This window comes from Doryrhamphus excisus, linkage group LG2 (genome assembly GCF_037039965.1).
Source record: "Doryrhamphus excisus strain RoL-2023G ecotype Guam linkage group LG2, RoL_Dexc_Guam_v1.1, whole genome shotgun sequence".
In the NCBI taxonomy this organism is placed as follows: Eukaryota; Metazoa; Chordata; class Actinopteri; order Syngnathiformes; family Syngnathidae; genus Doryrhamphus; species Doryrhamphus excisus.
The window spans coordinates 28,782,977-28,810,440 of NC_136358.1; the positions used below are offsets into that span (position 1 = coordinate 28,782,977).

At 43.9% G+C, this 27,464-nt stretch overlaps 1 protein-coding gene across 14 annotated transcripts in view; it reads right to left on the reverse strand.

Moving 5' to 3' along the window:
• LOC131109441 (receptor-type tyrosine-protein phosphatase F-like) overlaps positions 1-27,464 on the reverse strand; it is a 173,607-nt gene that overhangs the window by 105,416 nt on the left and 40,727 nt on the right. For 9 of the 14 annotated variants that reach the window (XM_058061455.2, XM_058061452.2, XM_058061449.2 and 6 more), the window contains exon 2: positions 710-875. In XM_058061455.2, coding sequence (XP_057917438.1) covers positions 710-788 — 79 coding nt within the window. In that variant the 5' untranslated portion in view covers positions 789-875. Of the gene's footprint in view, positions 1-709; positions 876-22,845; positions 27,005-27,464 lie in introns of those variants that run through there. The other 5 variants (XM_078789082.1, XM_078789080.1, XM_078789084.1 and 2 more) reach the window with 3 other exon arrangements.

Genomic DNA, 27,464 nt, shown 5'->3' on the forward strand with positions numbered 1-27,464 from the left:
AACAGCAGAGCACCCCTACCATATAGAACACCTTTGAGTACTGTTTTTGCAGTCGGTCCTCAAAAACAGCAGAGCACCCCTACCATATAGAGGATCTTTGAGTGCTGTTTTTGCAGCCGGTCCTCAAAAACAGCAGAGCACCCCTATCATATAGAGGATCTTTGAGTGCTGTTTTTGGAGCCGGTCCTCAAAAACAGCAGAGCACCCCTATCATATATAGAGGATCTTTGAGTACTGTTTTTGCAGTCGGTCCTCAAAAACAGCAGAGCACCCCTACCATATAGAGGATCTTTGAGTGCTGTTTTTGCAGCCGGTCCTCAAAAACGGCAGAGCACCCCTATCATATAGAGGATCTTTGAGTGCTGTTTTTGGAGTCTGTCCTCAAAAACAGCAGAGCACCCCTACCATATAGAGGATCTTTGAGTGCTGTTTTTGCAGCCGGTCCTCAAAAACAGCAGAGCACCCTTATCATATAGAGGATCTTTGAGTGCTGTTTTTGGAGTCGGTCCTCAAAAACAGCAGAGCACCCCTACCATATAGAGGATCTTTGAGTGCTGTTTTTGGAGCCGGTCCTCAAAAACAGCAGAGCACCCCTACCATATAGAGGATCTTTGAGTGCTGTTTTTGGAAAAACAGCCCAAGCATAATAGCATGATATCATGACAGGTCGCGTGTAACATTTTTCGAGACTGTGAATGCAGCATCTTACTGTCTGCCGCTGAGGACATCACCACGCAGCTGAGCAGGGGCAGGACGAGCCACGCCCATCCGGGTGGGTGGGGTGCCATGTCTGGAGTCGGCACCGCTGCCTCGTCCTCCTCCTCCTCGGTCCCCTGCTAGACGCGTCCCACTCTGACACAATCAAAGGCTAAAACCTGCCAGAGAAACACAACATTAGCGTCCACACTTCAAACATCTGCATGCAACCAAATGAGCGGCATCGTCGTCATAAGGAGGCAAAGGAGGAATAATACAGGAAGGCAGGAAGTGAGAAGGGAACACGTGGAGGACATCTCGGGGATCAACGAGGCATCCCGTAGTCGCCACAAAAGCCCGCTCGTGGGAACGAGACAACGAACAAGCAAAACACTACGGCGGGGCAGAGCAGTCGGGGAAAACAAATGCGGCGCAGTGTCGCAGTTATAATTCATGGGCAGAAGTGGCGGCAACAAAAGGAAGGTCACGGTGGAGATGACTTGAAAGCTCCCCGTGGAAGCGGTGACACTCGGTGCTCCTCATTAAGAGATGGCGGCCCCAGGTGGCCTCAAATCAGCAAAAGTGCCATCATCTCATTGAACAACAACATGTAAGCATACATAAACATTCAACACACAAGCACACGCACACAAACGCACACACGCCCCGAGGGGACACTGCAAGCAGCAGGTGACACATGAATTAAACAATTAACAAAACGATAAGAGAGCGGGGGGGCATCGCTCTGTCGTTGGGCCGACGGGACGCTTTGCTGATTTAAACAACCCACTGCCAAACATGGGAGTCAAAGATCCTCTATATCAGTGGTTCTTTGGTGGGGTACCCCTTCAGAGGTATGACCCGTATGAACCGTGTACCCCCTACTCCTGCACACATTTTTTTTAAGTCAATTAATTGAAATATTTAATCATAATTCATTCATTTCATAACAATTCAAAAATGTCAAAAATGTGAATTTTGCAAGGTGACATTAGCATCAAGTTTGATAGGTTTGAATGAAGTCTATGTTCATTTCAAAGTTTAAGAATTATGATAAGCAGCGTCTAAAATGAAAAAAAATAAAATTAAATTACATTAAATAAAATTAAAATAAAATAAATAAAAAATAAAAGATAAGCAGCATCTCTGTGAAAGGCTATTTGTTTAGCATCTACTGTCCTGAGCAGCTAGCGGTTGGTTTTGTTAATATCACGTGATTTGGTTTGCATGCGTGGGTGTGTTTGCTGTGATTTCCAAGTGTCCGTGAATGCAACCACACCATGTGCCCGAGGAGTTATGCGATGCATCTGAATGCACCATTCTCAGAAAAAGCTAAGACAGCAGATGTCCAGATTCAAAACGGTTGGTGGGCCGCATGTGGCCCCCGGGCCGTAGTTTTCCCACCCTTGCCCTATGACCATTACGTGTTCCCCACTTTGGGAACCTAGGCTCTATATAACAGGAGCGCTTTGCTATTGTTAAGGACCTGCCATTAAAAACTAGACAAGAGTGCAAAAAAAAAAAACTGTCAAAGATCCTGTATATGGGCTGCTCACTCTGCTGTTTTTAAGGATCTATTGCCAAAAACACTTATCAAAGACCATTTATAAAACTGGAGTGTCTGCTGTTTTTTGTCAAAGCTCCTCTACACGACTTGACCACTCTGTTTTTAAGAACTTACTGCCACAAATGCTAGCCAAAGATCCTCTATATGGCAGGAGTGCTTTCCTCTTTTTAAGGAGCTACTGACAAAAACACTTTAAACTTTATATGACAGGCACATCTGCTGTTTAAGGACGTATGGCAACAACAGCCGCCAGGGTGACCCTGCCAAGTAGAGGAGCTTTGACGATCGTTTTTGCAGTACGTCCTTAAAAACAGCAAAGCGCTTGTGTCACATAGAGGATCTTTGACTGGCTATATTAATGTTTTTTGTTTACCATGTAGCAGCGCTACATCCTTTTTTTCCTCCCCGAGTAGTACTTTCCACGAAGCCAATGGCGGGGCGTAAATAAGCAGCAGAAATAAATAAAGATTAAACATCACTCCAGGAATTTGTCTCATTGAAGATGAAGAGCATCTGCCCGACTTTGGCATCTGCAGTGAAAGATATCCCGTGCGGCGCCAAGGGTTTGGATCACGGCGAGGAGCCAACTCTATCAGCCTGGCTCACACCGAGATACATTCAAAACCAAATAAATAAAAAAAGGTGAACGTCAAAACAAATTTGTCAGCCAGCAAACTTGATGCAAGCTAGCTTCTTTTTTTTTTTTTTTTTTTTCGAAAGCCGGCTGCAGGCATTAGGAAAAAAAAAAAAAAAAAAAAACGGGTTCAAATGTGTGCATCCACACTTTTAGGATCTTTTTTTTTTTACCGCTGTAAAAAATGCTCCAGTTAACAATTAGCTGCTTTCTTGTGATTAGCAAAGGTAAAAGCCGCCATGTTTCCCTTCTGGCTTGTCAATCATTTAAGCTGCCCGTGAAGACGAGCGACTTCTTCCTCCATCGGAAAGTCCTTTAGTACTTTGAGTCGTCACGAAAGACCCGGAAGCGCTGAACTTTATGGCTGCGTTTTCACGATGTCAGCTACATCCGAGTACATCACAGTAGAGCCGCTTCTCCTGAGTCAGTTGAGGTGGCTCGGGCATCTAGTCTGGATGCATCCCGGACGCCTCCCCGGTGAGGTGTTTCTGGGCATGCCCAGCCGGGAAAAGGCAGACCTAGGACACGCTGGAGGGATTATGTCTCACAGCTGGCTTCGGAGCACCTTGGTGTCCTCCCGGTGGAGCTGGAGGAGGTGGCCGGGGACTGGGAAGTCTGGGCTTCCATACTAAGACTGATGACCCTGCAACCCGGACCCGGATAAGCGGAGGAAAGTGGATGGATGGAGCTACATAAACATCAAGCGATCGCCTTCATCACTTTTATAATAATAAAAGTCCAAACAAGCGCTCAGACCTCACAGCTAGGAGACCAGGGTTCGATTCCACCCTCGGCCATCTCTGTGTGGAGTTTGCATGTTCTCCCCGTGCATGCGTGGGTTTTCTCCGGGTACTCCGGTTTCCACCCACATTCCAAAAACATGCTAGGTTAATTGGCCACAGGTATGAATGTGAGTGTGAATGGTTGTTTGTCTATATGTGCCCTGTGATTGGCTGGCCACCAGTCCAGGGTGTACCCCCCGCTTCTCGCCTGAAGACAGCTGGGATAGGCTCCAGCACCCCCAAAGACAGCTGGGATAGGCTCCAGCACCCCCAAAGACAGCTGGGATAGGCTCCAGCACCCCCAAAGACAGCTGGGATAGGCTCCAGCAACCCCCAAAGACAGCTGGGATAGGCTCCAGCAACCCCCCGAAGACAGCTGGGATAGGCTCCAGCAACCCCCCGAAGACAGCTGGGATAGGCTCCAGCAACCCCCCAAAGACAGCTGGGATAGGCTCCAGCAACCCCCCAAAGACAGCTGGGATAGGCTCCAGCAACCCCCCAAAGACAGCTGGGATAGGCTCCAGCAACCCCCCAAAGACAGCTGGGATAGGCTCCAGCAACCCCCGAAGACAGCTGGGATAGGCTCCAGACCAAACTGACATAGTTTGACATGGTTAAGCTAAGTTCTAGCTATGCTAGCAGACGGATACTGCAGCGGTGCAGGAAGGATGACTATTTGGTCCAAGGCGTAGCTTAGCAAAAAGGCACAGCTCGGTGTAAACAAGGCCAACGACGGCACCTGCTCGCAGCGTTTCCTTGGCATCATTCCGCTCTCCAAACAGCTCCAACTGAACAAGAGGAACTCTTGACATTCATCTTTTGTCCCCTTGTCTTTGCAAATATGCGGAAGCCGCTCGGTGAGCAACACGCCGCTCAACACCTTCCGACGCTGAGGAATGTAGGTTTGTTTTTTTTTCCCCCTCCTTGCAGGCTTTGTGTGTTGCTGACACACTAACGTATTCATCTGAAATGAAGCCACAGAAGCTGACTGGCCACCCAGCGAGTGTGAAGATAGTCCTCATTGTGAGCCGTCCTCCTTTCAAAGCTTTTTGTCATCAAGACACAAGTAAGCTGACTTGAAAACTTTGCAAACTTTTCTCATTTAATTTGAGCTGTAATTCCATGAACAGAGATATCTATCCCAACCACATTGGAGGCCGCTTCGCGCCGTCGCTATTGCTCATCAAAGATGGCCGTGGGCGAGCGTGTAAGGATAGGAAATTTTGTTAGTGCAAATTATGACATTGTTTGTAATCGCGTTTGGCACAAACTGCAGGCTATATGAGGGGAAAGAAGTTTATGTCGTATATCTTCATGATCTCGGGATTTTCTTGCACTTGAAATCTAATTCCTAAACGACAAAAGAATCCCTGCAGACTTTACTCTTCTTCTACACGGATGCTGACTCTTGAAACAGCACAGTGGTCCTGTTGGATAGGAGATCTTTGACGATTGTGGCAGCCAGGATTCCTACAGTGGTTCCTCAATAGGCATCAGGGTGGGTGAGATTCTGAAGGTACGATGTTTGTTTACAGTCCAAGCGATGAAGCAATATGTGTACATACAGTATTATGTTCTGATATGTACTTAAACAGGGTTCAGTGCTTGCATATTTGACTGATACCTACAAATCAACACCCATACAATTTGGGAAGTAAAACTTTACTCGTTTCCTTTGTATGGACTTTTTTCCCAGGAGCAAAATGTGAATGAAAAAGTAAAAAAAAAAATAACTTGTTTTTGTCACAACCAATTAGCTAAAAATGTCATCCAATACTTCTCTAGAAAGAGAGGAGAAATATGATCTCAGGGAAGAAGTACATTTGAAACACTTCTATGCTAGGACTACGTTATGCTAGCCATAGCATTTCAGTATGTGGAATCAAACTATGGAATGGATTGAGTAAGGGAATCAAACAATGCACAATGATGAGCCAATTCAAGAAACAATACAAGCAGTTGATATATCACCTCGTACTTCGGTACGGGACAAAAAATTACAAAATTTTAAAATAAAATAAAAAAAACCCAAAAAACCTTAAACTGTATTTTGGAAAGCAGGAAGTGAACAAATGTAACAGTTACTGATTGTAAAAGTACCAGATGGAGGGGTAGGATTTAATAAGCTTTGCTTCTTCCTACTCCTTTTGGACATGTGGAACTGGGAACTGATTATGGGATGCATCTGATGCATGTTCAAATGAAATAAAAACATTACCATTACCATTTCTGAGCGCATAAGCGAGCGAAATACTCAGCCCTGCCGATATGAAAAAGCACTACATTGTGAAATCGAGTGGAGACTGTATAGTTATTATATGTCCTCAATGATCATGGAGATTATGTCTCCAGGAATACTAATAAAAAAGGTCAGGAGTAGATGGAGTGAATTTATGAACAAAAAATGTAGTTTTGTAAACGATCCAACTATGGAGAACCTGACCTTTATAAGTCACATGTAGAAGGTCATTGTGATCATTTATGATAGCACAGAAATATTTGTTTTGTATTTATTATGCATTATTGCGTCGCATACAGAGTCCTTTAAGAAGAAGCTGAAGTGTGGGGAGTTGCCCCATAATGCAGCTAGCGTGACATATGTGCTATACGTAAATAATGCAGCTAGCGTGACATATGTGCTATACGTAAACAGTGCGACAGACACAAGACCACTAAGAGGTTTAGGGAAGTAATTAGCCAGGCCTACAATGGGACGGGGGAATCTTAAACTGTCGGCAGCGGAGGACAAAAGAGCATTGCAGGCGGCTGAGCAGGGAGGGGAAGCAAATGCGTTCTACGTCTGGTGAAGGAACGGCCCGCTTATCAAGATTACGTTCAACAGGCGAGATAGCGGCGCTAAAATGGCTTGACTGACACAACAATCACACAAATTACAGGCAGCGTTTACGCTACATCTTCCACTGGTTTGTTCCCAAGGATGATCTTTGTTCATTCATTATGACCATTTGAGTTGTGGAATCCTGTAGAGCAGCTACACACAATAACCCACACAGAACACTTTCTAGATCTTCCAGAAACTGCACCTATTCCAGCTGTATTTCCTTGGATTTCCAAAGCGGTTTGTTTTATTTTATTCCACCCACGCCCCGCCCACTTCGCCGTGATTGGTCATACTCCCAAGCACTCCTAAGTACAGTAATTGCGGACTACTTCCAAACCCCACTTTTTTGTTGTTGTCGTTGATAAATGAATAAATGTTGGCTCCGGCAACAGTTTGTCGGATATTTCACGTTCATCTACACAAAAATAGTCCCGTGTGAAATACCGTTGACAGATGAAAATAGGAAAATAGAGTACTTGTGGTCAAAGATAAACAATCTGGACACATATTAAACATCATTATTAAGACAATAAGGATAATAGAGGAAAGAAGGATTACATTCAATAACAATGACCTTGATGTTATCGTTGCAAGGGCGTGCTCAATAAAGAAACACCAAAAACGGTAGGATATCAAAAAATAAAAATAGAATAATACGAAGAGTGGGTAGTAATAAATAACCTCTGCTTCCTCCTACTCCTTTTCAGACAATACTGTATGCATGATTAAAATAAAGCAAACCCAACCAGCATTAAAATGAAATAGACAAAGGCAAAAAAGCTTTCTCTCTTTGAATGCGGTCGGACTGTTGAACTGGTAGCGTGCCATCGCTGCTGACGTTGGACGCGGTAAAACAGGAAGTTGGACCTTCAAGGATCCCGGCTGATATTTTTATATACCGGTACAGAGTATTCCAATGATAAGAAAATGACTTACACCAGTATAAATGATAAACACGATAAATGTACACGAGATGTGCACTTATTTTATATCATACGTCCCAAAAATAGTGATATATGCTGAAGTCTGTAATGCCCAACCCTAATCCCGAGGGTTGGGGAACAAAAAATAGCGGATACGATCGACTGTCCTCCAGATTCCTCAACAAAAACATACACTAATGGATATATTTGACCTGAGAATAGAATGATAACATTCAGAGGCATAATAATAATAAAAGGGTTAAGATGCAACAATGTAAAATGTAAATGCTGGACTTAGTATTTTAATCAGGACTGTATTGGCAATGGAACAGGAATTCAAAAATGAACCATTAATCAATATTAAATGTAATCAAAGAAAAAAACATTTTCCCGATATATAAGTAAAATGGCCAGCAAGAAGATATGCAGTATGTGCTATGCTATATGCTATATGCTATATGCAATATGCTATATGCAATATGCTAACGGCATGTCCAGCTTCTGCGGGGGTGATAAGAGGTTGTGTTGCACAGCCTGCAGCAGCTCCACAAACAAGCAGTTTCAACATGGTGGTTGTGTTTGTTTTCCCCGCCCTCTAACACGGACCTCCAGAGAATTAAAGCCAGTTCCTCGCCCCCCCCCCCCCTTCCCGCATTGTGAAATAAAGTAACCATATTACTTTTTTTTTTTTAAGTGGGCTTGCCGCAAGCAGAGTTGATGGTGCGTGTCGTTTATACACTCGCTGCAGCATGGAAGTCGAACGTCCTGTGACCTATTGACTTTTACAGCACTCTGTTTACAAGGCGTCTCCGGGTTAATTGTTAACAAAGATGTCGGAAAGACGCCACAAAAAGCCAGCTGACCAGCATGCAACGCTCTTGCCATAAACCACGGCGGCTGCAGCAATCCCATCTCATCAGGTGTGGACTTTCAAGTTTACATTTACGACGCACGGCGCCCATTTCCGTGATGTCTCGTGAAGCTAATGACGCACGAGGGTGGGATTTAAAGGGGGGCCGATAAGCGGCGACACGCGGCGGTAACTTGTCCTGCCACGGGATGCAGGTCGACGTCAGCCGTAGGATTCAATGGGGATTGGCGTTTAGCGCGGATGAGCGAGCGTTTAACAAAACTCCGGTGCCTCCATAAATTGCTACTGAGCAGGATGGGATTTACAATCACCTCTGGGGAGGTTGTCGAAGGGGGGGGGTGCCAATCAGTCCTTGCCGCAAATCAATCTGGCAAAGAGAGGTGATGGCTATTATGCTGATGTGTATTACATGCAGGAGAAGATACACGGGCAGGGCGCCGCGTCCAATTGGATTTATTGGAAGGTGATTATTGGTTGTTGTCGCCGCTGAAAATGGCTTGCACTGCAAAGCACGGTGCAAAGCCCGGTGCAAAGCACGGTGCAAAGCACGGTGCAAAGGGCCGGCAATAAATCAAAAGGCAGGCTCTGTGTAAAACATGCATTCATCGACTAACAGCCAGGGTTGTACTGCACATACTACTCTGCCGTGGAAGTATCGCTGTACACGCTCACTGGAATACAAACTGCTTTAATGTTCGAATGCCGGTCATGTTGTCCTACTGAGCACCTTTAAGGATTGTGTATACTCAATTTCTGTTTGATACCATTCTAATGGCAATCTTTAACTTTGTTTACGTTTGTACGTGAATCATTCCTGTCTCTGCTATAAACACGTACATTTGGGTTGGGCATAGTTAGCGCTTCATCGACGTTTGCTTAGGATATGGTCGACTGAGTGGAACTAATTATCTTGTCTTATTATTTTTTTTTACAGACAAATTATTACAATACACCACAAGGTGGCGCATCATAAAGCGCACTGCTCAATGAGCTCCACAAAACACATTAGGTTGTTAGCACAACTGCCACCAAATTTGATAAACCTTTATTGGACTGACAAGCACATGTGTGTAAAATTGGAGCAAGATTGGTTAAAAAAAAAAAGGGCTGCACGGTGGTCGAGTGGTTAGCGCGCAGACCTCACAGCTAGAAGACCCGAGTTTAATCCCACACTCATGTTCTCCCTGTGCATGCGTGGGTTTTCTCCGGGTACTCAGGTTTCCTCCCACATTCCAAAAACATGCTAGGTTAATTAGCCACAGGTATGAATGTGAGTGTGAATGGTTGTTTGTCTATATGTGCCCTGTGATTGGCTGGCCACCAGTCCAGGGTGTACCCCGCCTCTTGCCTGAAGTCAGCTGGGATAGTCTCCAGCACCCCCTGTGACCCTTGTGAGAATAAGAGGTACAAAATGAATGGTTGAAAAAGATGGCCGCCATAAATGGAACATCTGTAGGTTAGGGGTACGAGCAGAACGTAGCAACTAATGTTGTCAAATGATTATTAAATCTTTAGGACATAACATTTATCCCAAAGCACTTTGACCACAACCCATAGGGGGCGCCACACTTTTCCACATGTTTATACAGTACTTGAACGCTCATAATTTTGCATTCCGGCTCGCATTGAATAAATTGTCACGGCACCGCATACGTTGTGACGAAAAATATTTACGGAAAATGATAAGCCATGAGATATTTCTGACACCAGATGTGCATAAACATCAATGATAAATCCACCCTGTCGAGCAAAAACAGCCTGAGGCCTCGCCACTTGACACTTTGCTTGAGGACAGATGGCACCATAAAATGACTAAGCAGGCGGCACAGAAGGCAAAGGAAACACACACACACACACACACACCATGCAAAGGACTCGGCTCCGACCCCGCCGCTACTACCACCACTACCACCACCACCACCACCACCACCACCACCACCACCACCACCACCACCACCACCCTGGGCGCTAAACCTCTTTTCCACTAAGCAAAAGACAAAGTGTGAATTCCGCATTACGAGCACAGGGATGGGGCGCAAATACGTTCAGAGATCGATAGCCGGTGAGCAGTTGTTGAAGCCGAACTCAAAATCAACATTGCACGGCTTGCAGTGCTTCTTAAAAGTATGGTCGCTCACCACCACGGACCCCCACTGCGCCCCCTTTGCCACTGCTATAGTCCCAGCTATGCATAATTGCATAGAAGGGGGCATTGGAGGGCTTCATACTATTCAGCAGGTGTCTCCGCTGTTCTAAATCAATTACCTCCAGTCAGCCGGCGCTTAGGGTTGCGGGGGGCGGGGGGGTATTGTAAATCAACTTGGTGTCAGGCCACATTAGCGACTGTAACGGCCCGGGAGCGAGCCTCGACCCTCCCGAGGTCCAGCGTGACAGCCGAGCAGCACTCGGATGAAACTGAAAGTTTTTTAATTGTTTGGCGAGACTTGGAATGGAAATGAAGAACCATTTTCCAGGCTTGGGGAGTCAAATCGGTGAAATAAATAAGCAACGCTCGAGCCGCTGTGTGCGTGCAAGCTGATACGTCGCCGTTCTCCGGTATTGTTTCTGTATTTTTAAAATGTCAGGACGTTCGGAAAATGATGCAAGATCAATGAAAGCGACCGCTGTAGGGCAATATTGGATTTGCAGAGTTTCGAGTAAAAACGTGGTACGCAGACGTTATCAGTTCTTGTTTGATTCCTTGTGATGCAATGCCTTCAAAGCATCAATTACAAACCGCATCGTTAGGGAAAACTAGGACACCCAACAGTGTTGGCATTTTTGACTGTATGGGTTATGGGCATGTAGCCCCGCCCCATGAGCCCCCAATACAAACATTTAGCAAATACATATTTTTCAACCAATCTTACTCAAATTGTACTTGTCAAACCCGGATGCCTCCCTAGTGAGGTGTTCTGGGCATGCCCACGCTGGAGGGATTATGTCTCACAGCTGGCCTGGGAATGCTTTGGTGTCCTCCTGGTGACCTGGAGGAGGTGGCCTGGGACCGGGAAGTCTGGGCTTCCCTACTGAGACTGCTGCCCCCGCGACCCGGACCCGGATAAACGGAAAAAAATGGTGCTTGTCAGGCCCCTAAAGGTCTGTACTAAATCTCATGGCGGTTCGGACGGACAGTATCTTGCCCAAGTATACTTTGACATGGGTTGAGAATCAAACCAGCAACCAGTATCAACCGAGCATCGTTTGGGCGCCAGACACTCGACTGTCCTTTGATATGATGTCCACTACGACCGCCTTCGTCCGCTAACGCTAATTACATCGTCTCTCATTGGCAAGCCAAGCGTAGTCAAGACCGGCTAGACCTGAACCGGACTGTGGCCAACCAATTGCCGTTCTGGGACAAACAAGGACACATTAGACTACCTGAAACCGCAGACAGTCAACCGTTTCAACAATGGGTAAGCATATTTTCTTTCTCCGTCTGGTGAAGAGAAGAGAGCGAAGAGAGGCATATTCCTAACAAGCACTTCTGTCTTTCTGTCAGAGGTTGTTACTCTCCAAGCCCCGTGTTCAACTCTCTAGGGAAATGTGTCCCGTCCCGCTCTTGTCTTTTTCTGTCTGAGCCCTGAAGCCAGCCTGCCGGAGCCGATAGGCCGTATATCCCCGTCGTGCTTATTCCTAATACAAATCAACTGAGAAGGGCAACAAAGTCGCTTAAGTGACTACAGATGTAGACAATTCTGAAAGAAATGTAATTAAGGAATGTTTCTTGGTGTTGAATGACTTTTTTGTCCCTCTGGAAGTCGAATGAAGAAAGACTTTTATTATACATCAAACAGTTGATGTTTGCTAAATACAAGGATGAAGAGTCTTGAACCAGTCATGATGTGCTATATATATCACTATATTGACACTTACTATGGTACCCATTATGGCATTGGATGCTCATATCACAGAGTACTTTGGTACGAGGTGCATTATTAAAAACAAAACAAAAAAACTAAAAACTGTAATATGGAAAGCAGGAAGTGAACAAATGTAACAGTTACCGATTGTAAAAGTACCAGATGGAGAGGTAGGATTTAATAAGCTTTGCTTCTTCCTACTCCTTTTGGACATGTGGAACTGGGAACTGATTATGGGATGCACTCAATTGGAATCTGACTTGACAAATTGCAATTTGGTGACCAGAGGAAGATCTGACAGGTTTGGTCCCATCAGGGATGTTTGGTAGAAATGGGTGCAGCTCCTTCTGCTGATGTTCAAACCATAAACATCTTGTCCTTTCCCAAGGAAAATGCATGTTCTGTTTTTTGATCTCAGTTTATACTAAAGTTGTGTTGCTGAAAACAATAACTTTTCCTCCCTTTTCTTGACATTAATATATATGGGTCAAAATTGACCTGAACACCATAGATGTTTCTTTAGTGAGTAATACTAAAATATAACAAATTGATTCAAGAGATATGTTCTATATCCCTCAGTAATAGCCAGGTAACAAAAGAACCTTCAATTTATGAATATGATTCTTTTGAGGTTCATTTGACCATTTTTGGAAATAGAAATGGAGGGGTATAGTGACAAAAAAAGGCCTACATGCCCACACCAAAAGTATTAAAAGCAACATTTTCATGGATGAGGAAGTTTAAGAAGGTAACCAAGACATGAGAAGCAAATTTGATGGTAACTTATTATTTTTGGTGTATTTTATAGCTGATTTAATACATGGGTCAAAACCGACCCATTAACATAAGAGATGATACCAGAGAGCTAACACAAGAGGAAGGTTAAGAAGCTTCTGGTCGTGATCCAGCTTGACCAAACTATCCAGAGCGTCCAGAGACATGCCTTCCATGTGGCCACATCACCTCAGACCACCTCTCAGATAACGACGACACCGAGTCGGCCGTCCGGGAGCAGATTACACTTCATCCCCGCCTCTCCTGGTGGCAGGCTGACAGACAGGAAGAGTGAAGAACAACCAGGCCGCGTGCTCGCCAATCGATGGCCAGCCGACTAGCGAGGTCCATTATCGTGACAAGCCGGAGCCTCGGCGAGATGACCCACATGCTGCCGATTGCCTCATTACAACCTACAGATCTCTCGCTGGGACCAATCGTTCTTGCTCTACCGTCTCTTTCTGTCTTTGCACTTTTTCTACATAATCTCCCTGCACCACCAATCACCAGGCTGGATCGGAGTCCTAAGTCTCGGAAAAGCAGCAAAAACCGCACCTGAGTCCCAAGTGATGGATGCAGGCCTTAAATGCAAACTAAATGTAAGATTTCAGTGTGTGCCATCAGTTCTAATAAGGTAGACGGGGAGGCGGGAGAGGGGCGGGGAGGGGGGGGGGTTGGGGGGCACTTCACGCCCGTCTATCAACAGATACGCTATCTGTTCCACTTACCTCCCACCTTCCACTGGCTATTTTCAAATCCTCAGACCTTGGAGGATTTATTTATACCCCCCACCCGGACACAGCTGCAGATACCATTTTACCTGCAGCGGAGAGACCACCCCCAGACTATCAATTACCAGCGCTGCCATTGTTAGGAATCGCTGTCGTGCAGCTCGTACAACGAGGCACACGAGACGGACACAAGTGCAGCTATCAAAACAATCCCTCCTAGATTAATTACGTCCTGGTGGCCGGATTGTCACCGACCAATCAAAGAACTTGCTGGGAAATCTAAATGAGTGATTTATAGATCCTGGATGAAATGGGATCTTGTCCACAATGAATTCCTACAATGTAGGGAAGCTGAAATGATTGGTGAATCAAGTGATTATTTACAATCATGCTAATTGTCTGTGACCGATGATTAATCACATCCTGAAGTGAAAACAACCGAAAAAGCAAGCGCAATCAGCCTCAAGAACATACTTGTTTTATGTGGAATGAGTTTTTAAATGTCATGTACAGAAACCCCCTCTCCAATTATCACCTGCTTCCAATTAAAAAATGTAATTGAATCCGAATTCCAATGTTCCGTGTTCCAATCCAACCGTTTGTTACCAATGACATTTGTAATCAGTGAATTAATGGCAACTGAAATTTGCCAACATAAAAAATCCTATGGCTCATCGCTGTGACGGCGGTCAGGTGGTAAAACCGTAGGCCATCTCGCCAAATGCTTCCTGACAAGTCATCTTCGCTCTCTTGACTATTATCGGCCTGAATGTCACGCACACAATCATACGGGGTGAAGAAGAACCCGTCATTCACTTCCGGCAGATCCGCCCTGACACCTAAAGTGCCTCCTGTCGGGTCAGCAAACCAAAAGCCATCACAGTCATCAGGCTGGAGTCGCTCCATCGAGTGGTTAAACGCCCGTTGGAGATGTTTGGGCTCAAGGTGTCGCTTTTCATTCTTGAGGTTAGCTCTGCTTTTAAGCGCCACGCAGCAGACGGAAGGAAGGTGAGGCTAACGCGAAAACCGATGAGGACGTCTCCCGGTGGATATGGAATGTATAGAGTACGTACGGGATACAGGGAAAATGGATATGGGAAAATAACAATAAACATAGGCTTCACTCGCTAAGTGGGCTGCAATAATATCAGTTAGGATCATCCATAATACTGCTTATAATTTGATTTATAGATTAGATTAGTAGATTGACTGTACCTTTACATTTTTTGACTGCAATCTGCAGATATGTCAAACCTCAATTTTTGTATGATTCAGTTTTCATCCGAATTCTTCTAGTTTCTATACACAATATGGCAAAACTAGTCAGTTTCCCTGCACTATATCAGTTTGTCTTAAACAAATTCATTTTTACTGAATTTTGTGAAACGCTTCCATCATATAAATGAATGACAAATAAGTGATAATATATATGCAATAAAATCCACAACTATTTGGCACAGAAAACTCAGAAGTACATATTGCAGATATTGTGCAAAACAAAAAAATCAATCAATCGTAATCATTCCAATACAATCAAACCTCAGTTTTCATATGCCGCAGTTTTCTACAAGTCATTTTTGTCCAAAATGTTCACCAAGATTTTGCCTCTGTTTTTGTACAATGTTGCTCATAAAATTGGCCCGTTGTCCTAGACTGGATTGTTGTGTCCAAACAAAGCACCCGAAAACGTTGTTCAATCACTGTTTGTGTTTTGTTATTGGGTGTGGCTGCTAAATAACTAAATAAGTTCCATCAATTTTCTTAGATTTTATTATATATTTGTAATTAGTTGTTTTCTGCATGACAAATTATGATTATTCTCCATGAAATGTCTTTTCATATTTTTGGGTGTCTGGAATGGATTGACATTGTTTCCTATGGGAAAACTGGCTCGCCACTGACTTCTGGTTTTCGCCCGACCTTCTGGAATGAATGAATGAATGAAAACAAACCGAAGTACAACTTGATGTACTTTTATGTGAGTCGTGGTTTTCCTGAGATGCGGTAATGATCAAAAAGCCGCGGTCTGATGTTAACATGCATTACTAATGCAAATATGGGAATTGCAAAGCAAATCACCGCCACTTAAATGAAGAATTCCTCAAGCGGTCACCAACACGCTATCAAGACTTGATGCATGATTTATCAAAAATGAGCCTCCCTCGCCACAAATGTGTGCCTGGCTGGATGTCTTCAGCTTGAATGTACATTTTTGACCCTTCAGATGAGTCTCCTTGCACACCATGCAAATGATGGAGGCGCGGGTTATCCCTCTATTTCCTAGCAGCGCTTGTTAGCACTGGCAGGGCAGCCCCGTCTCCCATGTTTACTAATGTAGAAGCAACGCCTTTATCAGGGAAGAGATTTGTAGGGAAGAGGCGGGGGATTAGCCGTCAAATTGCCAGGCAGACTGCATCCCTCCTTCCGGGGTTGTGAAGCTCTAATCTCTGGGGCTGCAACGGCTGGTCGGGTGGGGGGGTGTGGGGGTAGATCCCCATAAAGATTTGCTGCGAGGTTTGGATGAATGTTTTACTAGCGTTCTTGAGGATGGGGCCTGTGTGTTTTTAAGAAAAACAATATTTGCTATGAACCACCACCAACTTGGGACCTAACTGATTACTCCATTAATCGAAACAACAAGCTTCAGATTAATCAACTAAGAAAATAATCTCAAATTGCAGCTCTTTCATATATACACTAACTGGGGGCTGCACGAGTGCTGCCGACAACTGCAACATTGTATGCCAAAAGACTTGCAATCATTTTCCAAGGGTGTTGGAAAAGTCCAAACGGCGGTAGACTGACCGTACTTGGTTTTCAGCTAACCGCTAACCGCTAACAGGTCAGAATGCCGCAGCTTGCAGACACCATGGTTTCCTGCAATGTCGCATCCGCAGAGAAAAGCTCCAGGACACAGGAATGTCTCATCAACCTCCGGCATCTTTACAGGGCCAAGGCGTGCCGAAAGCTGTGCAAACACACACACACACACACACACACACACACACACACACACACCTGTACCGGGCTGTAAATACGTCAGGCGTTATAATGAAACCAACATCCATCCATCTTGCCAAAACAAGCGAGGGACCTCATAGTGCAGCAGAAAGGAAGCTGAGAAACCGAGAGACACGGAAGAAAAAAGCATCTGACATGCGACTACAAATGACTTCCCATATGTAAGCCAGAAAATGGGGTGGCCATTATATACAGTAACATTTTAATGATAGCCAGACTCTGTCATTTTGGCTGCCGAATGAAATGAGCAGCAGTGGGCTGTTGAAAATGAGGTCGTAACTTCTCGCCAGCGCTGACAAGCGAGGGCTGATAAAGTAATCAAGCAGAACGCCGAGTCCACACCCGACATTTGAAGAAATTGGGAGGCCGAGGCAAACAAGGGGATGGTGTTGAAAGTGGTCGGATAGATAAATCTGTCCAAAAAAAAAAATAAAAAAAAAGAACCAAAACAGAATAAATCAAGCCTGCGTTCAATTTATCTTTTTGGTTTGCTGCAGTTCAGCAACATTGTTATGCCTTCTACCCTTGAGCAAGGTCAATGTGAGACAAGTATCTCATCTCATCGAACTGTGAAAAACACCACATGTGATAGTAATTCATGGGCATCAATCAGACGCTATTGTTTGCTATCTCAGTTTGGCCTTTGGATTGTAAATATGAACATGCTGTTTATTCGAGGGGGGGGGGGGGGCGAGGTGTCGGTGGCGTCACGTGAGGGAAGAGCTCAAGCCAATATTGAACATCTATTGTCAGGATAGGATGACTGCACTCGTGCTGCCAGCAACAACTTAGCATGAGCCCCTTGATTGACAGTGATCATCTTGAAATATTACTAAGGTTTTGGGATTACAAATGTATTCTTACGAAGGTCTGAGGCCATACTAGTAATGGTAATGGTTTTATTTCATTTGAACATGCATCAGATTCCAATTGAGTGCATCCCATAATCAGTTCCCAGTTCCACATGTCCAAAAGGAGTAGGAAGAAGCAAAGCTTATTGAATCCTACCCCTTCATCTGGCAATTTTACAATCAGTAACTAGTACATTTGTTCACTTCCTGCTTTCCATAATACAGTTTAAGGTTTTTTTTTTGTTTTTTTTTAATAATGCACCTCGCACCAAAGTACAAGGTGATATGAGCATCCAATGCCATAATGGGTACCATAGTAAGTGTCAATATCAAAATCGTTGTACATTGAGTGGATCCCGAATCAACAGCGCCTGAGTATGTAGGGAACTAAGGAACTAATACAACCGCAATCCTAACCATCAATGCATCAATGATTACGTCCATCGGTGAGGCAATTGTGAAAGAAATGGCGTACTCATGCTACAGCAAAGCTTGCAGGTTGCATAAAGATGGCTCTTTCATCCTCGATGACCACGGACTCCAATCTACGTCAATCCTCGTTTCACTAACCAGTAAAAAAAAAAAATGAATGCAAGGCAAAAATGCCCCTGAAAATGGGAGGCAGTTTCAATCTATATGGCAGCATAATGGGATGATGTGGAATTGAAATGAGTTCTGTGCAAAAGGAAGGCAAATGTCCTCACTGACAAAGCGGATTTGTGTTCCTACGGAGAAAAATCCCAGAGCTCTGCACTGGCACAAAGCGAAGGTTTGAATTACAACGGTGCAAAGCTGGATGGACAAAACAGGTGAGTGGGAATAATGCAAAGATTTGACTATGAAATTGATGAAAAATATCAGCCCATGGGTATTGTCTTATTTCAGAACATGCTTATTAATTAAGGATGATTACATAATATGTCCAACAAGGAGGAGGATGAAGGAATGCTACTTTGCAGAAATTCACTTATCACTTATTTGATATTTTCTATATACGGTATATGTGCTGGGATATAATTAAAAGGCACTTGTGGACCGCTATAGTGCAGCTACACGCCATAACCTGCACGGAAAGCTTTCTAGATCTTCCAGAATCGGCACCTATTCCAACTATATTTTGTTGGCTTTCCATGTTTGCGGCGAGTCCGCCAGTCTTCTAGTTCGGAGTTCGGAGCTATAGCAAACTAACGTAGCAAACTCCACACCAGATGCCCAAGCGGAGATTCCAAGTCTTTCTGATCTTCTGACTGTGTGGCCTACATGGTAACCACTTGACCACTGTTCCAACGTCTAAACAGCTCCAATGATGTTAGAAACTGGATTTAGAATGTTAACAGCTTTTTATGCTCCAACTACAAACGTATTCCATTTACTGTATAAGGAATGCTACTTTGCAGAAATTCACTTATCACTTATTTTGTATATACGGTATACGTGCTGGGATATAACCATTTTATGTTCATTTTTCATCCCTTTGTATTCACTTGTGGACCGCTATAGAGCAGCTACACACCATAACCTGCACGGAAAGCTTTCAAGATCTTCCAGAATCCGCACCTATTCCAACTGTATTTTGTTGGCTTTCCATGTTTGCGGCGCGTCCTGCAGTCTTGATGTGCAGTCTAGTTGGGAGTGCACTGTGCTCCTACAGTAAAGTTCCCATAGGCTGTCAAAAATACTTATTGCCTTGCTTTAAATAAATCTGTCTCATTATTTTCCTGTCAAAAGCGCATTTCTCCCCGCAGGACTGCCTGGATGTCAAAGCCTATAGGAACAGACCTCGGTGGGTCTGGGCTATTGGAATGCTCGGGGCTGCTGAAAAGTTGATAAAAAAAAAAAAGTTGTGATTTCAGCAGCAAGGCAGCAGCCCCCACCGGTGCAAATCCTCAGCACCTGTCACCGAGAATGAGAGCCTACACGCTAGAAAGAAGTGTCACAAGCGTGCCCAGAAAGTGACTATCAGCAGCACAACTAACACATCGCACAGTTGGTGGCGGCTGATTGAAGTCGCATATTATGCGTGACTATCTCGCCTGTTTCAGCCCTCGCCGCATAAACATGTTATTTAGCGGAGCGCTGGGACTGACAATTAGGCCTTGTCATCACAAAGCAGCTTCTCCTCTGACCTTGTCGCCACTGGGCAGCCATCCCTCGCATACAAAGACCAAAGGAGGACGCTCGGCTTTTTGAAAGCTGATCACAAAACAAATCTGCTCGACATCACAGCTTTGGACTTTATTAGCCCGACCAAAACAAACAAAGGGCGTACACACCGGGTCAACTGGACCACGCTCGGCCCATTTCACAGCGAGAGCCAGCGCGACTGCGTGCACATGACCCAGTCATAGATTGACTGACATATTTCTATCACATAGTAATAGAATAAAATACAAAAACTATAAATAATCCACTCGTCTCACGTCACGCTCACTGACTACTACAATAAAAATGTTAATTTAATGAATTAAACCCCGCCTTTCAGAAGAAACTCATGACAACTGAAAACATAAAAACAAAAATAATCCACAAAGTCAACAAAATTGCAGTTCCATAACAGCATAGAAGCGATGGCACAAGCTAAGCAAAAGTCCAACGCAGTACTTGCAGGGTAAAAACAACTCAAAGAACCAATGGAGCAGACCAAACGGTCCAAGCACCAACAGACAAACAACCATTCACACTCACATTCATACCTATGGACAATTTGGAGTGGCTAATTAACCTAGCATGTTTTTGGAATGTGGGAGGAAACAGGAGTACCCGTAGAAAACCCACACATGCACGGGGAGAACATGCAAACTCCACACAGAGATAGCCGAGGGTGGAATTGAACCCTGGTCTCCTAGCTGTGAAGTCTGCGCGTTAACCACTCGACCACCGTACAGCCCCAAAGTACTTGATAATAAGCAACAATACAGCAGAATAGAAGTGACCGCGCTAGCTTGATGACGGATCCGTGCGTTCCCACCAGCCGAGTGTGCAGGACTTTGGGTCAGAATGGAGCCCAAGCCGGTTTTAGTCTCCTGGACAAAACACTACAGTAAACATGACGCGTCGGCATGGCCATGTTGGCCTTCCCAGACATCGATCTGTGATCAAAGCAGCCGCTTCCATATCCCAACTGGGACGACAGCGATTAGGTAAATCCATCATGCCTTAATAGGCCATTAAACATCACTCATTGCGCCCATGATGAGGAATCAAGTCCTATGGAAAAATCCATGAGCTCCATCCATAATTACTTTGGAGGAATCCCGAGGCGGGGGGGGGGGGGGGGTGGGGGGGGCTGATTCCTGCAAAAGGATATTTTTCTCACTTCCTCGGGTCCCATCCTGGACATGTAAATGATGCTGTGGAACATGACTAACGACCCGAGGTATAGTCGTAAGAGGGGCCAGCACGGTGAAGGGGGGGAGGGGGGGCGGTGAAGGATGACCCCCGTGTCACCCGGAGTGGACAGGAATTGGCTTGTTGAAATGAACGACCGTGGCTTTTTGTCTTCTTTGTTGAAGCCAAACTGTGGCAGCGCAACAGAATTCTAACCGACATCTCTTGGCGGGGCGGGGCGGTGGCCTCAAGGTCACAATCCCAGCAACAGAACAGGACTGTTTACCCAATGCTGCCGAGACTTGCGCTCTTGAATAATTGACTGAGAGGAAAGAATATGAAAAATAAATAAAGCTCAAGATTTGGCGGCCAGACAAATCTGAGGGGAGGGGAGGGGTTTTCAAATGCCAAAGTCGGGGAGCGCCGACATCGCGAGGCTTGTCAACACACAACGACAAGGCTAATGCCGTAAAAAAACATGCTAATGCAAAAGCAGGAAGAAGCAGAGTTTATTGAATCCTACCACTTCTCCATATCTTACTGGTCTGAATTGGAAGATAAGCGTATCAATAGGTAGCTTTTTTTTATTAAACAAACAGCTTATCAAATGTTAGTAAATATAATACATGTTTTGTAAAATTAAATAATAAGTATGTTTCAGCTTGTTTATGATTTTTTGCAGCTTTGATAATGTGATTTTTTATCAACTTTTCCCTTGTAATTGTTTTTTTTTTTTCATTGCAGCTCTTTATCATTTATGCCACGTGAAGTTATCTTTAGAACATGCCAATAAAAGTGGTGGGCCACAAATGGCCCCCGGGCCTGACTTTGGCCACCTTTGGCTTATGATGTGATGAAAGGACAGGCACAAAAAAAGACCAAAACAAATAATATTCGACAAATATTTTTAAAAAGTAAAGTCTAAATCATATAAGAAAGATATTTTCTTGAAATTAAAACAAATTGTAAATATGAATTTAAGAAAATAATTATAAATTAACATGTAGTATAAATAAATGGAGCATACGCTGTAGATGTAGCAATAACTTATTAAATCACGATAAGTGATATCAGACATGGTGGTCCCTGGCCTGTTCCTTCCTCTGACAGTATAACTTATAAACATGCCCAATTCTTAAACGCGCTCATATTAGTACATTTTTACATTTTCTCATAAAGGTTCAATGCAGAGTTTAAAAAACACAAAGACATTTTGAGCTGGTTATTAGAACTCCTTGTCATTCAAATATCATCTCAAAAGAAGCAAAGGACAAAATAGTTGATGAAAAGAGAAGTAAGGGACACAAGTTTCAGAAAAAGAAGGTTCTACTTTGAGTCTCCCCAAAGAACACAAATTATAATTTATGGCTTCCAAGCATTTCCCCCTCTACAATTATCCGGGATTTCAAAGTCTTCCAGTGTCTCCCCTCTGCCTGGAATTCTTGCCGTTGAAATTCTACCCTGTAGATTGCCCAGGGTGATAAAGACAACTGGAAAAACAGGTTGTTTGGCCCCAGCACAGGCCCGGCGCAGTCGGAACGGCGGGGTGCCTCACCTTAGCAGCGGTAGCTAAGGGACATTCTATGGCCCTTCTATTCAAAGTCTTCTGAATAAGTTGGGGGGGGCTCGCGGCAGACAGGGCAATTTGCCAGAGAGCCGGCCAATAGAGCTAAGCCGGGACGAGGTTGGACTATTGTTTTGGCGTAACAAGCCAGAGTGAGCAAGGACAAAAAGAGGAAGCCCACAAAAGACGGGTAAGAAAATACCTGAGCGCTGGACTGTGACACATCGACTTATTTTGTTACTTTCATGACACAAAGATGTCATCAAGAAAAGAAGTTTTCCGAAGCCGGAGACAGTCGTGGAAAAGTAAAAACCACTCAGCCATATTTTTTTAAACGCACCTGCAGCCCATCTTTGACCTCAATTAGGCGGATATCTCTTGGCAAATGACACTTACCCATCCATGGCAAGAAGGAATAAATCTTTTTATTCCTCTTCACTTTGTAGGCACTTGTTCAAAAAAAAAAAAAAAAAAAAAAGTCCAAATCCTGGGAAAGGCAATCCAAACTGTATCCAGGAAAGATTATCCCTTAAATGAAGAAAATAATCTTTAAAGGGCTCGTTCGGTATTCCGTTTGTTCAGAAAGGCATCAAAAATAGCAGCTTTCCGATTCCTCGTGTTCAAATTCCAGCAGAGAGAGCAGAGATCCTTCAGGAGCGGCCCTTGTTCTCACACTAAAGGCTGTTCAGCAACGCATGGGCAAGCCAAACCCACCGTGTGATGTCACCGGTGTCAAATTTCACTGTGGGGAGAGGAGGAGGAGGAGGAGGAGGAGGAGGAGGAGGCTGCAGCCTTACCTTCTTCATCATCCGCCAATGGTGGTCGGATACTCTGGTATGGACTAACACATTTAAAAAGCTACGCTAAAAGTACACGCTGGTATTTCTGTCATGTGACCAAAGGCTGGGCAATAATTAATAAAAAAAAGTGGTATGAGTGGAAAATGATGGTAATTTGATGCCATACAAAAATAACCGATTATTAAAAAAAACGAGGTGTGATTAGTCGTACTGTCGTTTCCCGTGACGTGCTGCGGCTGCAAGCGACGTGTCGTAACGTGCCCACCTCCACATCCAAAACGTCAATCACGTGGGACGTTACCGTTTGTACCAAACAGTCGACATTAACCTTCAACACTTCAAACCTTATCAAGCCACCTGAAACGCCAACATCGATACAACGGCGTCTTGGAAGCCAACAAAGAGGCCTGGGATCAAGCTAATCTGCGAGTTCATGGTGGATATCATTCCACTGGACCGTCTGGGTTTCTACTTCTTTTGTTTGTTTGAAGAGAATCAGAACTGTTAGCTTTTGTTTCATCGTAGCGGTGCCATATTTGGTCAGGACAAATCAGGTACAGTTCGTCCAATCCGTCTTTGAGTTGCTTACTCCACAGCGTACACAAATGACCTTTTACAAATTACATTTTTTAAATGAATAAGTATAAATAAGTTATCGGTATCGATCTTGAGAAGCTGGAAGGTATCAGTTTGGATAAAAAAAAACAAAAAACAAACATCGGTCATCCTGAAATTGTACTTTTGTCAATGAAGAGTAGTAGTTGGTAATGGTAATGGTTTAATTTCATTTGAACATACATCAGATTACAATTGAATGCATCACATAATCAGTTCCCAGTTCCACATGTCCAAAAGGAGTAGGAAGAAGCAAAGCTTATTAAATCCTACCCCTCCATCTGGTACTTTTACAATCAGTAACTGTTACATTTGTTCACTTCCTGCTTTCCTAATATAGTTTTAAGTTTTTTTTATATTATTTTCATATTTTGTTATATTATTTTATTATATCATATATAATTATATTATTTTTATTTTATTTATTTTTTTTTAATTTATTTATTCTATTTTTGTCAATGGAGATGTTTCTTTGCGTTTTTTTGTCTGTGTAGCATTCGAATTTGAGCTCAAGTGAACCAAACGTTTTATTTTTTTTAATTGGTTTTATTCCGAGAAAGCGTTCCATCTTAGCTCTCGGCCCACTTCCAGGGAGAAAAACTGATAAAATCTCTCCAATACACAGGTTTGAGATGATAAAAGTGACCATAAAAATAGCTTTTTGTGTGCTACAAGTCATTTCAGCACGTTGTTACTGCGACAAAGTATGACCTTGACAGTCCTACTGGGGATGCACCAATTGGACGCAATAAAAACTGCAATCTCTTTCAAAAAAAAAAAAGCAAATAATATTAATAATTAATTCAGCAGGGTGTTGAGCGCGGGCACGCACACGCACACACACACACACACACACACACACACACACTCCCTGTGGTCAAACTCTCCTAGCCATGGAGCTAATCATCCACAACAGATGTTCAAAAATGTTCAGTCGGATTTATGACGGGGGCTCAAAGGAACAGCCAAGTCAGCCTCTGGTGCTGGTTTTTTCCTCGCTTCGGTCCGACAAGGACGAGGGATTGCACTAAGAGAGGATGTCAGCACAACACCCCCCCCCAAAAAGAAACCCCTCGCTCCGTGAGCTTCACCATCCGAGACGACAGCGCCTTAATAGATCACAGGGCCTCAGGACCTTGGGGAAGTTTGCTCATTTATCCCGCTAATACTGTGTGGACTCCAACTTGGGCTCATCCGGCAATGCTTCAACTATGTTCTGCCGTCCATGTAATGATTTTTTTTTTTTTTTTAATCAGTGACATTGCTGACGCTGCAAGCCACCACCAAGACAAATGCTTTTAGATGATGCCATTCATAATATCACGCCGCATTGGGGAATTCAATTACGCATGAAAAGACTATAATCACCCATTTTGAGGACTTCATAAAGGGGTTTGGGGGGGGGGGGGTACAATGGACTCCCACAGCCGAATGAGTTGTGTTATTCAAAAGAGACAGGAAAATACAACTCTAAAGTTACAAAGTATCAAAACGACTAAATCATCAAGTTTCTCTTTCTTGGCTTGGTTTCTGACACTAAGAGTGATGATAACCATAGAACAGCAAATGGAGCTTGTTGCAGCGTAGAAATATGACACATAAGTCATGACGAGATACATTTTTGTCCTGGCTGCTCAGTACAATACGGCTAAGTAATCAACTTGACACCACAAAAACACAAATTGAGCTTTTTACATAATGTAAAAAGTCCTGGCTGCTCAGTAAAATCTGGCTAACAACAACAATAAACCCATGTCAATTATTTGTATTATTGACATTTTTAAATAACTTGCCTGTCGCAAAATTCTGTAAAAAATAAAAAGGCATCTTTTTTTCGTCTTTAAAGTACTGATTTGGCAATAGTACGGGTTACCGTGTAAAGGGTGCCCAACCCGAGGTGCCAGGTTGCTGCTGCTACCAGCGGACGGTGCACAAGGAAGTCTGCATTTCACAGGTGGGATCGGTTCACTGATTTGATTGTGAGCGAATGTGACATTTGACTTCAGTCGACACGCCTACGCTGTTTACATCCACAGCAGACGTTCTTTTTTCGTCTTTTCTCGGGGAGGAGAGCGCGTGTGGGTGTAATTGTTCCACAGAAGCTTCCTCTTTTTGTGAGCCGTGACAGCTTTTCCCAAAATTCTTCACGGGATGTCTTTGCGGATAGCTGTGATGTACAATTTGGGCATTTAAATGAGCGGGATTATTGCGGCTCCTCTACGTAGGAATGGAAGGAATTATACTTTAATCAGATGACCTACATGCCGTTTGAGTAAAAGTTGGAGGTAAAACAATTGGTGCTCTTGCTGCGTGCACACGTCCCAGCCTCCAGTGGAATCAAGCTGTCTCTCATTGTTAGCCACAACCACAAATGTAGAACACGTTGCACTTCGCCATTTCCTGCAGTGGAGTTTAGCCTGCAAGACATCTCAACATGACTGCTGAGCGCAACGCAACATAAGCACTTTCAAGCTTTTTGATTTTTTTTTTTTGTGGTGTACTTTGTCGGGAGTACTATACCGCTACTACCATTGATTGGCGACAAGCACCAAAATGTCTATTCACTACAATACGGCTCGTAGCGAAAGAAGAGTCGACTGTGTTTTAGAGTAGAATGGAATACTACTACTGGAATACTACTCATTCTTCTGAATGAATGAATTACAGTTGGACCTCCTCAGCTGCACGGAGATCGAGTGGTTAGCGCGCAGACCTCACAGTTAGGAGACCCGGGTTCAATCTTGTAGGTTCTTCCCGTGCATGCGTGGGTTTTCTGGTCTCCGGGTACTCCGGTTTGTGGAGGAATGTGGGAGGCCACATTCCAAAAACATGCTAGGTTAATTGGCGACTCCAAATTGCGACTCTCGTGAGGATAAGCGGTAGAAAATGAATGAACCTCCCCAACTCATGCTTTGACTTTCACGGCTTCATTCTACCTCTTTGTAGTTCACTACAGCCTATTATTAGTCAAAAATATGCATATTTATAGCAAATGTTCCCTGGTTTTGGTTTTTTAATTTTGCAATTAGCATTTTAGCGTATAAAATACAAAATATAAGCCATTTAGAAGACAGTGTCCTCACGCATTCAAAGAAAAAAGCCTGGGTACTCGTATCTCAAGAGTGAGACAAGTAACTAGCTCTCTGAAAACAAGCCCAAAATAATACCGAAGTTGGAACTTTACAAACAAAACGAAAGAAAACTTACAAGAAGTGGACCTGGCAACACTGGTGTGTGTCTGAGTATTTACTATGTCTTTTTTTTTTCTTAAAATGTCTTTTATTTTGAGTAAAGGTGAATATAGGGATGCTACTTCATGTCTACAAGGCTCTAAATGTAAATGTTCTATTCTCCAAGTACAAAAATCTTCCTTGGCGGAAATTGGCCTATTGGGGTAAATTCTGGAACCCATCAACCGCAATGAAGGAGGGACATTTTGGTACTACTTAGTAGAATAAGAGCATGGGCGACCACAGTGTGGCTATATGTTATGACAACATATCACCAACCAGTGACGGCCAATGGCAGGACCCCATGCTCTTTGAAAAGAGCCATGCACTCCGTGCTTTTGTGTTCAAATCTCCAAAACTCGGTCACATG